Source organism: Hemitrygon akajei, chromosome 1 (assembly GCF_048418815.1).
Source record: "Hemitrygon akajei chromosome 1, sHemAka1.3, whole genome shotgun sequence".
Classification (NCBI taxonomy): Eukaryota; Metazoa; Chordata; class Chondrichthyes; order Myliobatiformes; family Dasyatidae; genus Hemitrygon; species Hemitrygon akajei.
Window position 1 is genome coordinate 43,848,685 of NC_133124.1, and position 15,464 is coordinate 43,864,148.

At 39.3% G+C, this 15,464-nt stretch overlaps 1 protein-coding gene across 2 annotated transcripts in view; it reads right to left on the reverse strand.

Annotated features, from left to right (window-relative positions):
• Positions 1-3,631: 3,631 nt before the first annotated feature.
• Positions 3,632-15,464, reverse strand: part of tgs1 (trimethylguanosine synthase 1) — a 56,797-nt gene continuing 44,964 nt past the window's right edge. For both annotated transcript variants that reach the window (XM_073042205.1, XM_073042195.1), the window contains exon 13: positions 3,632-3,797. In XM_073042205.1, coding sequence (XP_072898306.1) covers positions 3,687-3,797 — 111 coding nt within the window. In that variant the 3' untranslated portion in view covers positions 3,632-3,686. The remainder of the gene's footprint in view (positions 3,798-15,464) is intronic.

Here is a 15,464-nt window from a genome sequence, read left to right on the forward strand (position 1 = left end):
TTTGCTGTTGTTTTGTCTGGTTCATGCACTTGGAAAACAATGTGAGTCAAGCTGGAAGCAGTAACCTTGAAGCCAAGACTAAGCGAGAAATTAAACAAACATGAGATATTGAAGATCAGATAGCTGGAAGAAATGAAAATATTTATAAAGGCACAGAACAGGGTGTGACTACATACAGTGTCCATAAAAAGTATTCACCCCCCCAGAAGTTTTCATATTTTATTGTTTTAGAACATTGAATCACCATGGATTTAATTTGGCTTTTTTGATACCGATCAACAGAAAAAAAGATTCTTTCATGTCAAAGTGAAAACAGATCTCTCCAAAATAATCTAAATTAGTTCCAAATAAAAAAAACACAAAATAATTAATTGAATAAGTATTCACCCCCCTCAAGTTACTATTTAGTAGATGCACCTTTGGCGGTAATGACAGCCTGATTCTTGTGGATAGGTCTCTATCAGCTTTGCCCATCTGGACACTACAATTTTTCCCCATTCTTCTTTACAAAACTGCTCAAGCTCTGTCAGATTGCATGAGGATCATGAGTGAACAATTCTTTTCAAGTCCAGCCACAAATTCTCAATTGGTTTGAGGTCTGGACTCTGACTTACCTGTTTCAGGACATTAACTTCCTTGTTCTTAAGCCACTTCTGTGTAGTTTTGTCTTTATGCATTGACTTGCTGGAAAACAAATCTTCTACTAGTCTCCTCTAGCAGACCGCATTAGGTTTTCCTCTAGGATTTCCCTTGTATTTTGCTCCATTCATTTTACCCTCAACTTTCACAAGCCTTCCAGAGACTGCCCCAGCGAAACATCCCCACAGCATGATTCAGCATGTGTTGCCCTGGCAGAGAATTCATGTGGATTTTGTCAGACTATTCAAGGACACAGATTTCTTGGTAGTAGTACTGCAAAGTGGCCAGAGCTGTCAAAACCACTTTCTGCAATTCCAGAGTCAGCTTATACAAGCACCAAAGAATAGACCCCAGAAGCAGAGTGACTACCCCCACAACAATTAAATCTTTAGGCCTGAATGGGTCAATTTAAAATTTACTATGATGTGCATGTGTTTATAGTAGTTGTATTACATAGTATACTGTGTATGTATACATATATATGATGATTAGAGAGCAATACTTTACATATTTGAATTGAAATACATTATTAAGTTGAAGTTTATAGCTAAGCAGGGAGGAGTGTAGTGTATTTAATATTTTAGTAATATTGTAAATACATTGTTTTATTAAGCATTTCTTGGTTGTTAGCATAATTCACTATGGGTTATATGTAAGAACCAGTTTGGGTAGATGGAGCTCCTCAGCCTGAGAAGGCAGTCCATCTAAGAGAGGGAAATCTCTGATTTCAAACCTCCGCTGCCTTGTGGCCATACCCACTCATGGGAAAGGCACTGGGAGTAAACCCTGAGGACAAATCCAGAGCTGGAGTCCCTAAGGCAGTCTGACGTTGTCTTCAACCTTGTTTTGGCAACTTCTGTGATGACACCGGTGCCAAGCTGTATCGGCCCTTGCTCTTCCCTTGGACAACATTGGTGGTGTGGAGGGAGACTTGCTGCATGGGCAGCTGCCGGTCTCCCATACAACCCTGCGCCCTGGAAACCATTCCAGGCACAGATGAATGGTCTTGCGGACTAACAGATGCCATACATACGTAAGAAGTATGTGAATGGCATACCTCATTTTGCCACCATGTCACAAGTGAGCACCTCACTAAAGAAAAGGTAAGTAAACACTAAGTAGACACATTTATGGATCCCATGTTTTTATTGTTGATTAGTTTCTGGAGTTATAAAACATAGCAGATAGATAGTTTGGGTTACTTGCTGTTATTTTCATGGCAGGTAAAACAAATGTGATATTGTAAGAGATAGGAATGAGAACTGATATTCAAAAGCAGCTTTCTCAAAGGACAGCATGCTAGCAAAATACATCATACTCTTGCATTCCTGATAAGACTTGGGAGAAGACATAACAGATGCTGGCACCTGATGGAAGCTGCCATGTTTTTTTTACCCATATTAAGAACTCCCATACCTGCTGCCGAGAATGATTTAATGTTGGACTGATCCAAGTCCTCACAAATCCTACAGCTGCTTTACAGCAGACAATATGAAGCCAGAAGACATGCATACAGCTTTAAATCACAATATTAGATGATGATCTAAAGAACATCAGGGATAAAGGATCTGTAATACAATTTAGCTCTTTGTTTTATAAACTGAAAATCAAATATTCACTTTTTCTCTTCCCTTAGGTGCTGCTGGACTTGCTGCTTTCTGTTTTATATCTGAGAATTTTATGACCCTCAACATTTGCCTTAATTAATTAGTTCATCATGCATTTGGTTCCTCCGTCATTGTCTGGATGTTCAAGTACTCATTCTTGCAGCTTCCCTCCCATCAATCTTCTGCATTAAATCTACCTCTTTGACCAGCTGTCATTTCACGGGATAATTATTTATGATAAGCTTTGAGGCATTTTACTACTTCAAAGATGTAAATTACTATTGGAGTCATACAGTGAATGACTACAGACATTGCAGTGAATTACTAATGGTTGGTATTTAATATCTAGAAATGAGCAGCAGCTTCAGACTGTGAATCACAAACAAACAGGAGTGGATCTACCAGGATGATTTGCTACTTTATAAATAAGTGAAGCCAAGAGAAACTAAAAGAAAATACTTCACTAAATTAACCTACGGTCAAATTGCAGGTTTTGCTTAGGCTAAAGTCAATTCTTGTATCTTTGATTTGTAAAACCAGAGTTTTTGGTATTGTCATATGTACCAAGGTAGAGTGAAAGGCTGATCTTGCATACTGTTTATACAGATCAAATCGTTACACAGTGCATTGAGATAGAATAAGGTAAAGCAAGAACAGAATAAATTTAACAAAAGGGTGCAATGCAGGTAAACACTGAAGTGGAAAATGAGACTGTGAGGCCAAGAGTCCATCTCATCATAGAAATGGTCCGTTCAAGAGTCTGATAAGTGACATAGGATCTGTCATCATTTGCACCAGTGCTTCTAACAGAAAATTCTATTTTTTTTCCTCATATGTAAATATTTCCTTTCCAAATGCAAATCCAGTTGTCCATAAGGTTACTTCTGAAACTGCTTTCCCTGCATTACCACAAACCAAATGCACAATGGTGCAGCTAGTAGAGGTGTTTTGTGACACCTTCAGCACCCCTTCAGGTGGAGCTCAACCACAATACACAAAGCAAACGGGCAGCTCAGCACCGTATCCAATAGACTTCCTCTTTATGTCAAAGGCAGTTATGGTTGGACTTCATGCAGGTGTTCTCTGTCTACAGCCTCCTTCATGTTTCCTATCCCCTCAGGAGGACCAGAAGGCAAACAGAGTGACGTGGAAGTTGGCTTCCAGTAAGATGGCGATGCACTTGTTTGTAGTGGTCTCTCCATGTCCAACAAATGGTGCCAATGTGTGTTTTAAATGTTCTTTTTGTGATTGCAAGATCCTGGTAATACAAAAAGTTATTGGTAATACTTAAAGCAATCATAACTAAACAGTCAACCTAACACAAGACTAAAATTTTTAAAAAAAATTGAGTATGGGTTGATGATTGCAATGAGTACTACACACCATTATATAAAAAAAGACTTTATTTTTTAAAAAAAAATCAGATCACACAATCTTGATCTATTCATTTCGGATTAAGTCACCAAAATATGCCGTGATGGTCTTCAGCTTGTTATTGAGAAAATTCTGTTCTATTTCCACTCGTCCTCCTGGTCCAGCTAAGGATGCCACCTGTAATAATAAATAAGAGAATAAAATATAGGATCAGAATTAGGCCATTTGACCCATCGAGTCTGCTCTGCCATTTCATCATGGCTGATCCATTTTTCCTTTCAGCCACAATCTCCTGCCTTCTCCCCATATCGCTTCATGCCCTGACCAGTTTAAAAATTTATCAACCTCTGCCTTAAGTATACATAAAGACTTGGCCGCTACAACTATCTGTGGCAAAAAAAATCCAAATTCCTCATCTCTGTATGATAATCAAAATATAAATGCCATCCAATTACACCCATATGATCAATTAACCTACTTATTGTACTCTTCGGAATGTGGGGAGAAACTGGAACACCCAGAGAAAACCCACAGGGGCATGGCTGCGTATCGCTAACCGCCTTGCACCTCACTCTATTTAAACACCTTTGTCAAACAGGTCACTAATAGTTCATCATTTTATCCACATGGTTTAAAATATATACCACTAGTTTTCAATCAAGTAACTTTTGATATTAAATGCCGTCTTGTTCTCTATTACAAAATCTTGCATGTGATTTTAAGGCAACAGATTTGAGAAAGGTATCACAGACACTCTGCTGTGTGAAATCAGGAGCAACTGAACTAAGAAATGAGATAATTAAAGAATCTTCCATTGATACTATCAGTCATCTCTTCAATTCATAAGATTCACTTGGTTGCAGACTGATGAAAACAGCTGCATATGCAAGGACTAACGGCAGTATCGTGGTGCAGCTGCTTCACAGGTCTAGAGGTCCAGGTTCAATGCTGATGTTGCGTGCTATCTGTGCTGTAGCTATTGAACTGGTGAGTTAATTGCTACAGTAAGTTACAATCCAGTGTAACTTACAGTAAGTTACAAACCAGGGGTTGATAAGCCTGTGAGAAAAAAAATCATTTACAGGGACACAAAGACAGGACTGTTGGGTGGGATGTTCTCCTTCTGTGTCATAAGATGGAATGAATATGAAATGCTAATATTCTGTTTATCTTTGCCTTGAAAACAAATGGAACCATTGTAACTAATAAAACTGAAATGTAAAGAACTGTGAAGTGTGCATAAAAGTATTTTTCTATTGAGGTTCCACTATGCAGCCCTCACTGATTTGGTTAGCATTAATAAATGAGAGTTTTTAACTGTGCTCTACTGCCATACTCCATTTAATCATGGGCATTAACTTCCCCAGCATCAAGGACATCTTCTAAAGGTGACACTTTTAAAAAAGTCTGTAACCTGTCATTAAGGGGCCTCCATCACCCAGGACATGCCTCTTCTCATTGTTACCATCAAGGTGGTGGAACAGGAGTCTGAAGACACACACTTAACATTTTTGGATCAGCTTTTTCCTCTCCCCATTTCCCCCCCCCCCACTCCCTGCCATCAGATTTCTGAATTAACAATTAATCCATGTACACTCCTAACATTTTTTGTTCTATATAACATTGTAATATATAGTTTAAAAAAAATGTATTGCACTGCTGCTACAAAACAACAAATTTCAAGACATATGCTAATGATATTAAACCTAATTCTGATTCTTAATCCCAAAAAGTTTTCTCTGCCCGTATGCAGAATTCTGGAAAACAATGGTTGCACCACACTGGGCCTCCTGCAGCAGTGAGAGATGATCTTGTTAAGTAGTCAGAATAAACAATTACTGATACAATTGTCAAAAAGAATAAGATTATTAAAAAAACAAAATTTTGGAAACGAGTCCACAGCATCTATGGAGGGAGGTTGTACTTTCCAGAGCTGCTGACCCTCACCAGAAAACTTTCATCAGCTCTGAATAATGTTTGTCAATCTGAATTGTTAATTGTGTTTTCACCTCAATGCTTGTTGCTGGACCTGCTTCATATTTTTAGCAATTTTTATTTTCATTTCAGATTTCCACCTCTTTGTTGTCTGAGGATCACTTTGCAATGAGTAGTCACACTACTGATGTATATCAATCAGATAGGCAGCTTCCTTGTAAAATAGGCTTACTAACACTTTAACTTAAGACATCTGCCTTTTTGTATAATTTCAAACAGAGCGTACCTGTTCACAATATGGGAAGTTTGTTATAGCCATAGGAAACCTACATAGGAGGAGGGATGCACTAAGACTTTGGGCTGGGAATACAATCAGGTACAAGATGAGAATGAGATCGCTAATAAAAATGTGTGGCGTACTTGTGCGTGATAGGAATCATGTTGAGTGGATCCAAGGATTATTTCTGCCTTGAGTAACTGTGGGTGGGCTGAATATTTAGAGACAAATAATGTAAATTAATATGTAACATATGCCTGAAGACTGCTGTACACAAGGTACAACATTAATCAACAGTACAGCAACACAATATGACATCGAATGTAGCACCCAAGCGTTTGCAAGCTAACCACACCATTGCCTTTCTTTTCTTATATTATAACCATGTAGAAACAATAGTTATCAGGATGGTTCCAAAGTTTGAATCAAAGTTATTATCACTGAATTTTTTTATTTTGTGGCAGCAGTACAGAGCAAAACAAAAAGTTACAATATAAAAAATAAATATAGTGCAAAGGAGGACTAGTGAGGTAATGTTCATGGACTATTCAGAAATCTGACAGCAGAGAGGTAGGTGTTCCTAAAATATTGCATATTCATCTCCAGGCACCTATACCTCCTCTCTAATGGTAGCATTAACGGTGCATCTCCTGGATGGAGAGGGTCCTTAATGATGGTTCTGCCTTCTAAAAATATATTCAATGGCGGGGAGGCTAGTGCCTGTGATAGGGCTGGCTGAGAATACAGAATCATTGGAGTCACTTTTTAAAAATGAATAAATGCAGACAATTATATGCATTTAAATCTATTAGTATGCTGATCGTTTCCATACCAACGCCAATGGTAAAAATGAAAGCAGATTCAGGAGCAATGGAAATAAACAAGTATATCATGCTGCTCACATCTAGATTTCAGGTGAACAAAGAAAAAAAAACAAAAACAAAAACCTGAGGATTTAATCAAACTATACTAGCTTTCTTCATCAATAAACAGAAATGCACAAAAATATTTTTCACGTCTTTCATGTCCCCATTGAGAATTTTGCAAGTGTTAAATGCTATATTTACCCAGGACTTCCTCTTTCTGTGCGTGTAAAAACCAACAAAACTGACAAGACCTTTAAATACTTCACTGTGCATTAGAAAAAAAAAGTGCAAGCAAGAAGATCCAAGTGCTTTCAACAAAAAATCCATGAAATGTTAAATAATGAGTAATGGAAGGATTTTTAAGTAGACATAGTTCATGTACAGACAGGATATAACCACTAGATGGGAGAAAAAAAAAGGGGCTGATGTTCAACCCACAGAAGAATGTCATGGCATAGACTTAGTTGTTTTTTTTAAAGGTTTGTAGGGATGGTTTTGGGGACAGTTCAGGGAGTTAAGGGGTCAGGTTCTGGTTTAGGAACAAGGATGGGGCAGTTAGATGCCAGGTAAGTAAATGAAGAGCCTGGGCAGAAGTTCAAGTCCGTGTTGAAGGGCTCCATAGTTGAATGTCAGTCAAAATAGCTATGGAACAAGGATTAATAGTAACTTTCAAATGATAACTGATTACAAATACAAAATTTACAAATCATTACAGTTGTGGGAAAAAAGCAAAAGAACAGGATGACTTGCTCAGCTCATTCAAAGAGATGGCAGTGTCATGATTTCTTTCAGTGCTGATTAATTCATTTTTACTTGGATCTACAGTAGTGCTAGAAAGTTTGAAAGTTTGGAAGTGGTAGTGCATGTCGGCACAAATGACATCGGGAGGAAGAGGAAGGACATTCTGCAGTGGGACTTCAGGGAACTCGGAAGAAGGATGAAAAGCAAGACTTCCAGGGTGGTTATCTCTGGTTTGCTTCCAGTTCCTCATGCTGGAGAGGGCAGGAACAGGGAGATAATGGATCTGAATGTGTAGCTGAGGAACTGGTGCAGGAAACAAGGATTTACATTCTTGGACCACTGGGATCTGTTTTGGGGTAGGGATGAATTTTACAAAAGGGACGGGTTGCACTTTAATAGGCAGGGGACCAGCATTCTGGCAGACAGGTTTGCCACTGCAACACGGATGTGTTTAAACTAAGTAGTGGGGGGGAGGGGATGAACTGGAAATATAAGGATGGAGTTAAAGGGAAAGTGAAAATAAGAAAAGCTAAAAAGGACAACAGAATCAATGGAGTAGAAAGCTCAAGAAGAGATCATACAGTATGGCCAAGTGAAACAGGAATTGATATGAAAGGAGAGGGGAGTAACGAATTAAAAGTATTATATATGAATGCATGAAGTATACGGAATAAAGTAGATGAGCTTGAGGCTCAGTAGGAAATCGGCAAGTACGATGTTGTGGGAATAACAGAGATATGGCTTCAAGCAGATAGGGCCTGGGAAATGAATATTCAAGGATATACATCTTATCGAAAGGACAGACTGACTGGCAGAGAGGGTGGGGTGGCTCTGTTGGTGAGGAATGATATACAGTCCCTTGCGAGGGGGGACATAGAATCAGGGGATGTAGAGTCAGTATGGATAGAACTGAGAAATTCTAAGGGTAGAAAGACCCTAATGGGAGTTATCTACAGGCCCCCAAACAGCAGTCTGGATGTAGGGTGTAAGTTGAATGAAGAGTTAAAATTGGCATGACGCAAAGGTAATGATACAGTTGTCATGGGGGATTTCAACATGCAGGTAGACTGGGAGAATCAGAATGGTACTGGACCCCAAGAAAAGGAGTTTGTGGAGTGCCTCCGAGATGGATTCTTAAAACAGCTTGTACTGGAGCCTACCAGGGAGAAGGCAATTCTAGATTTAGTGTTGTACAATGAACTGGATTTGATCAGGGACCTGGAGGTAAAGGAACCATTAAGAGATAGTGACCATAATATGATATGTTTTAATCTACAATTTGAGAAGGAAAAGGGAAAATCGGATGTGTCAGTATTACAGTTGAACAAAGGGAACTATGGAGCTATGAGGGAGGAGCTGGCCAAAGTTCAATGGAACAATACCCTAGCAGGGAAGACAGTGGAACAACAATGGCAGGTATTTCTGGGAATAATGCAGAAGGTGCAGGATTGGTTCATTCCAAAGAGGAAGAAAGATCCTAAGGGGAGTAAAAGGCAGCCGTGGCTGACGAGGGAAGTAACGGGCAGTATAAAAATAAAAGAGAAGAAGTATAGCATAGCAAAGATGAGCGGGAAACCGGAGGACTGGGAAGCTTTTAAAGAGCAACAGAAGATAACAAAAAAGGCAATACGCCAAGAAAAAATGAGGTACGAAGGTAAACTAGCCAAGAATATAAAGGAGGATAGTAAAAGCTTCTTTAGGTATGTGAATAGCAAAAAAATAGTTAAGACCAAAATTGGACCATTGAAGACAGAAACGGGTGAATTTATTATGGGGAACAAGGAAATGGCAGATGAGTTGAACAAGTACTTTGGATCTATCTTCACTAGGGAAGACACAAACAATCTCCCAGATGTAATAGTGGTCAAAGGAACTAGGGTAAAGGATGAAATTTATATTAGGCAAGAAATGGTATTGGATAGACTGTTGAGTCTGAAGGCTGATAAGTCCCCAGGACCTGATGGTCTGCATCCCAGGGTACTTAAAGAGGTGGCTCTAGAAATCGTGGACGCATTGGTAATCATTTTCCAATGTTCTATAGATTCAGGAACAGTTCCTGTTGACTGGAGGGTGGCTAATGTTGTCCCACTTTTCAAGAAAGGAGGGAGAGAGAAAACAAGGAATTATAGACCGGTTAGCCTGACGTCAGTGGTGGGAAAGATACTGGAGTCAATTATAAAAGAGGAAATTACAACACATTTGGATAGCAGTAGAAGGATCAGTCCAAGTCAGCATGGATTTATGAAAGGAAAATCATGCTTGACTAATCTTCTGGAGTTTTTTGAGGATGGAACTATGAAAATGGACAAGGCAGAGCCTGTGGATGTAGTGTACCAGGACTTCCAGAAAGCTTTTGATAAAGTCCCACATAGGAGATCAGTGGGCAAAATTAGGGCACATGGTATTGGGGGCAGAGTACTGACATGGATTGAAAATTGGCTGGCCGACAGGAAACAAAGAGTAGCGATTAATGGGTCCCCTTTGGAATGGCAGGCTGTGACCAGTGGGGTACCGCAAGGTTCAGTGCTGGGACCGCAGCTGTTTACAATATACATTAATGATTTAGATGAAGGGATTAAAAGTAACATTAGCAAATTTGCTGATGACACAAAGCTGGGTGGCAGTGTGAAATGTCAGGAAGATGTTATGAGAATGCAGGGTGACTTGGACAGGTTGGGTGAGTGGGCAAATGTATGGCAGATGCAGTTTAATGTGGATAAATGTGAGGTTATCCACTTTGGTGGCAAGAACAGGAAGGCAGATTACTATCTAAATGGAGTCAAGTTAGGAAAAGGGGAAGTACAATGAGATCTAGGTGTTCTTGTACATCAGTCAATGAAAGCAAGCATGCAGGTACAGCAGGCAGTGAAGAAAGCTAATGGCATGCTGGCCTTTATAACAAGAGGAATTGAGTATAGGAGTAAAGGGGTCCTTCTGCAGCTGTACAGGGCCCTGGTGAGACCCCACCTGGAGTATTGTGTGCAGTTTTGGTTTCCAGATTTGAGGAAGGACATTCTTGCTATTGAGGGAGTGCAGCGTAGGTTCACAAGGTTAATTCCCGGAATGGCGGGACTGTCATATGTTGAAAGATTGGAGCGACTGGGCTTGTATACACTGGAATTTAGAAGGATGAGAGGGGATCTGATTGAGACATATAAGATTGTTAAGGGATTGGAGATGCTGGAGGCAGGAAGCATGTTCCTGCTGATGGGTGAGCCCAGAACTAGAGGCCACAGTTTAAGAATAAGGGGTAGGCCATTTAGAACAGAGATGTGGAAAAACTTTTTCACCCAGAGAGTGGTGGATATGTGGAATGCTCTGCCCCAGAAGGCAGTGGAGGTCAAGTCTCTGGATGCATTCAAGAGAGAGTTAGATAGAGCTCTTATAGATAGCGGGGTCAAGGGATATGGGAAAGGGCAGGAATGGGGTACTGATTGTGTATGATCAGCCATGATCACAGTGAATGGTGGTGCTGGCTAGAAGGGCCGAATGGCCTACTCCTGCACCTATTGTCTATTGAACCCTGAAGAATTTTCTCTAATTCTGCACAAGTATGACCCAAATTGTGATCAGATCTTCACGCTAGCCTAAAACTAGATAAAGAGAATGCAATTAAATAAAAACACAAAAACATTACACTTAAAAACACAAAATGCTGGCAGAACTCAGCAGGCCAGACAGCATATATGGGAGGAGGTAGTGACGACGTTTCGGGCGGGTTTCGGCCCGAAATGTTGTCACTACCTCCTCCCATAGAGCCTGATGGCCTGCTGAGTTCTGCCAGCATTTTGTGTTTTTATTTATTTCCAGCATCTGCAGATTCACTCGTGTTGCCTCAAAACATTACACTTGTTCATTTATTGAGAAAAATCATCCAATATTACATGTATTTGTTGGAAAAAGTGTGTGAACTCTGGGGTAATGCCTTTTAGAAAAGGTATTTGGAGTCCGGTATTCCATTCAATGAAAATGGACTGGAGATGTGGGTTGTAGAGGTGCCCTGCCCTATAAAAAAGACACAAAGTCAAGTTACTGACAGAGTCTGCTTTTCTTAAGGAAGATCTGTTTATATGCTCCACGCCTTGATCAAAACAACTTTGAGGACCTTAGAAGAACTGCAGAGATGCATGAAGCTGGAAAGAGCTACAAAAGCATTTCGAAAGGCCTGAGTGTTCATCAGTCCACCTTAAGAGAAATTGAGAAATTGCCTACAAATGGAGGAAACTCAGTACTGTTGCTACTCTCTCTAGGAGTGGCCATCCTGCAAAGATCACACCAAGAGCACAATGTGCAAAGCTGAAGGAGGCGAAAGAACCTAAGGGTAACAGCAAAGACCTGTAAAATATCTCTAGAACTTGCTAACGTCTCTGTTTATGTGTCCACTATAACAAAAACACTGAACAAGAATGGTGTTCATGGAAGGATACCATAGAGGAAACCATTGCTCTCCCAAAAATATATAAAAATTAAAAACAAACAAATTGCTGCACGTCTCAAGTTTGCGAAAGACCACCAGGGTGTTCCACAATGCTTCTGGGACCATATTCTGTGGACAGATGAGACAAAAGTTAAACTTTTAGGCAGAGATGCACATTGCTGGTTGGAGGAAAAAGGGCACTGCACACCAACACCGACACCTTTCCCAACTGTGAATAATGTGGAAGGAGCATCATGGTTTAGGGCTGCTTTGTTGCTTCAGGGCCTAGACAGCTTGCAATCATTGAGGGAAGAACGAATTCAAAATTGTATCAAGACATTCTACAGGAGAATGTCAGGGTTGCAGCCGTCACCTGAAGCTTAATAGAAGGGAGATAATGCAACAAGACAATGATCCGAAAGACGAGTAAATCAGCAACAGAATGATTTAAAAAAGAAGAAAATTGATGTTTTGGATTGTCCTTAACCCTACAGAAATGTTGTGAAAGACCTGAAGCAAGCAGTTCATGCTAGGAAGCCCACCAAGATCCAAGAGTTGAAGCAGTTTTGTAAGGAGGAATGGTCTATAATTCCTCAAAGCCGATGTGCAGGACTGATGAACAGTTAGCAGAAACGTTTGATTGAAGTTATTGCTGTTCAAGGGGGTCACACCAGTTTCTGAAAGCAAAGGTTCACATACATGTAATATTGGATCATTTTTCTCAATAAATAAATTAATAAGTATAATGTTTTGTGTTATTTGTTTAGTTAGGTTCTTTTTATCTAGTTTAGGACTTGCATGAAGATCTGATCACATTTTAGGTCATATTTATGCAGAAACAGAAAATTCTACAGGGTTCACACACTTCTTAGCACCACTGCATATGGAAGGGATGATGTTTAACAAAAAAATTAAGTATCGACTTGAAACATGGATTCTTCACTTTTGGCAAGATCTAGATCAGATGCCTGGGAATGACATGGAATGTCAGCAAGTTTAGGATGAACCATTCTTTCAGCATTGTTCTTTGATATCTGTAGTTGGTGCTGAGCAAGCAGGATACAACTGTGTAAGCAATTTGAAAAGTAATAATTCTCTGCAAAAACAAAATCACAATAATCTGAACCTCAAACAAAAGTTTTTTAAATCTGTTCTCTGCTAAATAAACAGTAGCAACAGGAATATAGACTATGTACAAGATAAATTGTTATATATTTGAGCAAATATTTAACCATGACACTTGACACATGTCTGCATTAAATTCCATCTGCCACTTTTCAGTGCATTTTTCCAAATGGTCTAGATCCCGCTGCAAGCTTCCTAGCTGTGCACTATGCCCCCAATCATTTGCAAATCTGCTGATCCATTTAACCACAGTATCATCCAGGATCATTGTTTTAGATGACAAATAACAACAGACCCAGCATCAATCCCTGTGGCACGCCACCAGTCAAACAGTCAACCATCTACAACCACTCTAGCTTTTCCCGGAAACTCAATTTACTACCTCATTGTGCACGCCAAGTGACTGGATATTTATCATCTGCCCCCCTCACGTGGGACATTCTCAAAGGTCTTGGTAAAATCCATGGAAACATCCACTGCTTTTTCTCCAACGTTCCTGTCAAGCTCCACCCTCTTTCCTCAAAACCTCCTGGAAAAAAGCTCTGGTTACACATGACCTTCCATGCACAAAGCCATATTGACTAAATATTATCAGGCCATATCTATCCAAATACATATACATCCAGTCCCTTAGAATACTTCCAATAATTTACCCATGTCTGGCATTAGGCTCACTGTCCTATAATTACCCTGCTTATTCCTAGAGCCCTTCTTGAATAATGGAATAATATTAGCTCTTCTCCAGTCAGCTGGCACCTCACCTGTGGCTAAGGACATTTTTAGCACCTCTGCCAGGGCCCCTACAATTTTTGCACTAGCCTCCCACTAGGTCTGAGGAGATACTTGGTCAGGTCCCGGGGACTAATTTTCCTCAAAACTCAATATACCAATGTCTTTCTTGGCTTCTAAATAATGACAGTGAATACTCTACAGATGTATAATGTGTACAGAGTTTGAATACAAGTTACACATTTTATGCCCAGCGTAGACTGCACAATTACAACATCAGTACCTACAATATCCCAATGAATTGCACAAATACTTCAATACTTAAGATAGGTTAATGGGCCTTGCCAAAACCTCCAGCTCTAGCAACGGAAAGAGGAAAATTACTCTAACACATTCAAATCCTCTAATGCCCTCAGAAATGTTCTGCAGTTCCATAAGCAATAGAGGAAGAATGCTGCTTCCCACAAGTCAATTTCAAATGGAATTAAACAACATTGTCACACAGCAATTTAAAACCATGCTTCAACTAAACTAAAGAATTGCCAAACCTGCCACAATCGTGGATTCTGCTGTGGGCAGCATGTACTGCAGTAATGATTAAAAAAGCAAAAACAAACAGAAGGCAATACAAAATAAATACAAGTTTTGGGGGGAGGTAGGGCAAAAGGGGAATAACTTTTTAAACATATCCTCAATAGGATAGTTAGATTTCACTTAGTATTTTAAACATTTGATAGGTCAAGTCCTCAAGCTGCTCTGTGGATTAGATTCTAAACCGGAAATAGATAATTGGTTACTGTAGCAAATGAACAATAACAGCAAAGGGCTGTGACTTCCCTTCAATTTGAAAGAATTTTTTTGATAGTATCAGAGGTAGATAATTGCTCTGAAATCATACCGGTTTAGTGTCAATCTAATTCCTAAAAAAAAGTAAGCATTTAGCCAAATCAAAAGTCTGTATACAAAAGTACTACGTACAAAATCTGCTATGCACTTCCAAATGAAGAAAACTTTACAATTAAACACCAAAAAACATCACTTTAAAGTTAGGTTCAATGTCTACATAATCAGAGAAAAGCCCAAACTTATTAGTAACCAAATGAAGTTCAAACACAGGTAATTGTTAAATCAACCCACTGAACCAAAAATAATGTTAGATTAATACTTGGTAAGTGGTGAAGATCAGGGAATATTGGTTGTTCAAAGAAATTTATCTCTATGCACATAACTACCAATACACATTGGTTTGGTAGAAAATAGTCAGAAAGGATAGTGGAATAATTATTTATTAACAAGGTTAGAATATGAAAAGAAGATTTTCTATACAAAGTGAAAACAGGGAATGCTGGAAACACTCAGCAGATCAGTTCTGACATAAGTTTCAGACACTAAGTATTATCCATTTCTCTTTCCACAGATGCTGCCCAGTCTGCCAAGTGTTTTTTTTAAATTTCAGATTTCCAGCATTTAGCTTTCAATTTGATTTTTTGCTATATTTACAGCCTTGATTATATAACAGTTAAAACAATACCCGTTCCCCCATCTTTCATTACTATATTGTTATCCCTCTGGACCTAGACCACTTGAAAACCAATCAGAAAGCCTTTTATCCCCCCATGAACCTTTTCAGGTGTTCACCTGATTTTAAAGCGGTAATAAAATTGTCATCACAAGAAACACCAATAACCTGGCCATGAAGTTAATAGTAATTTGGCACCATGGTAGCATAGCGGTTAGCGCAACACTATTACAGT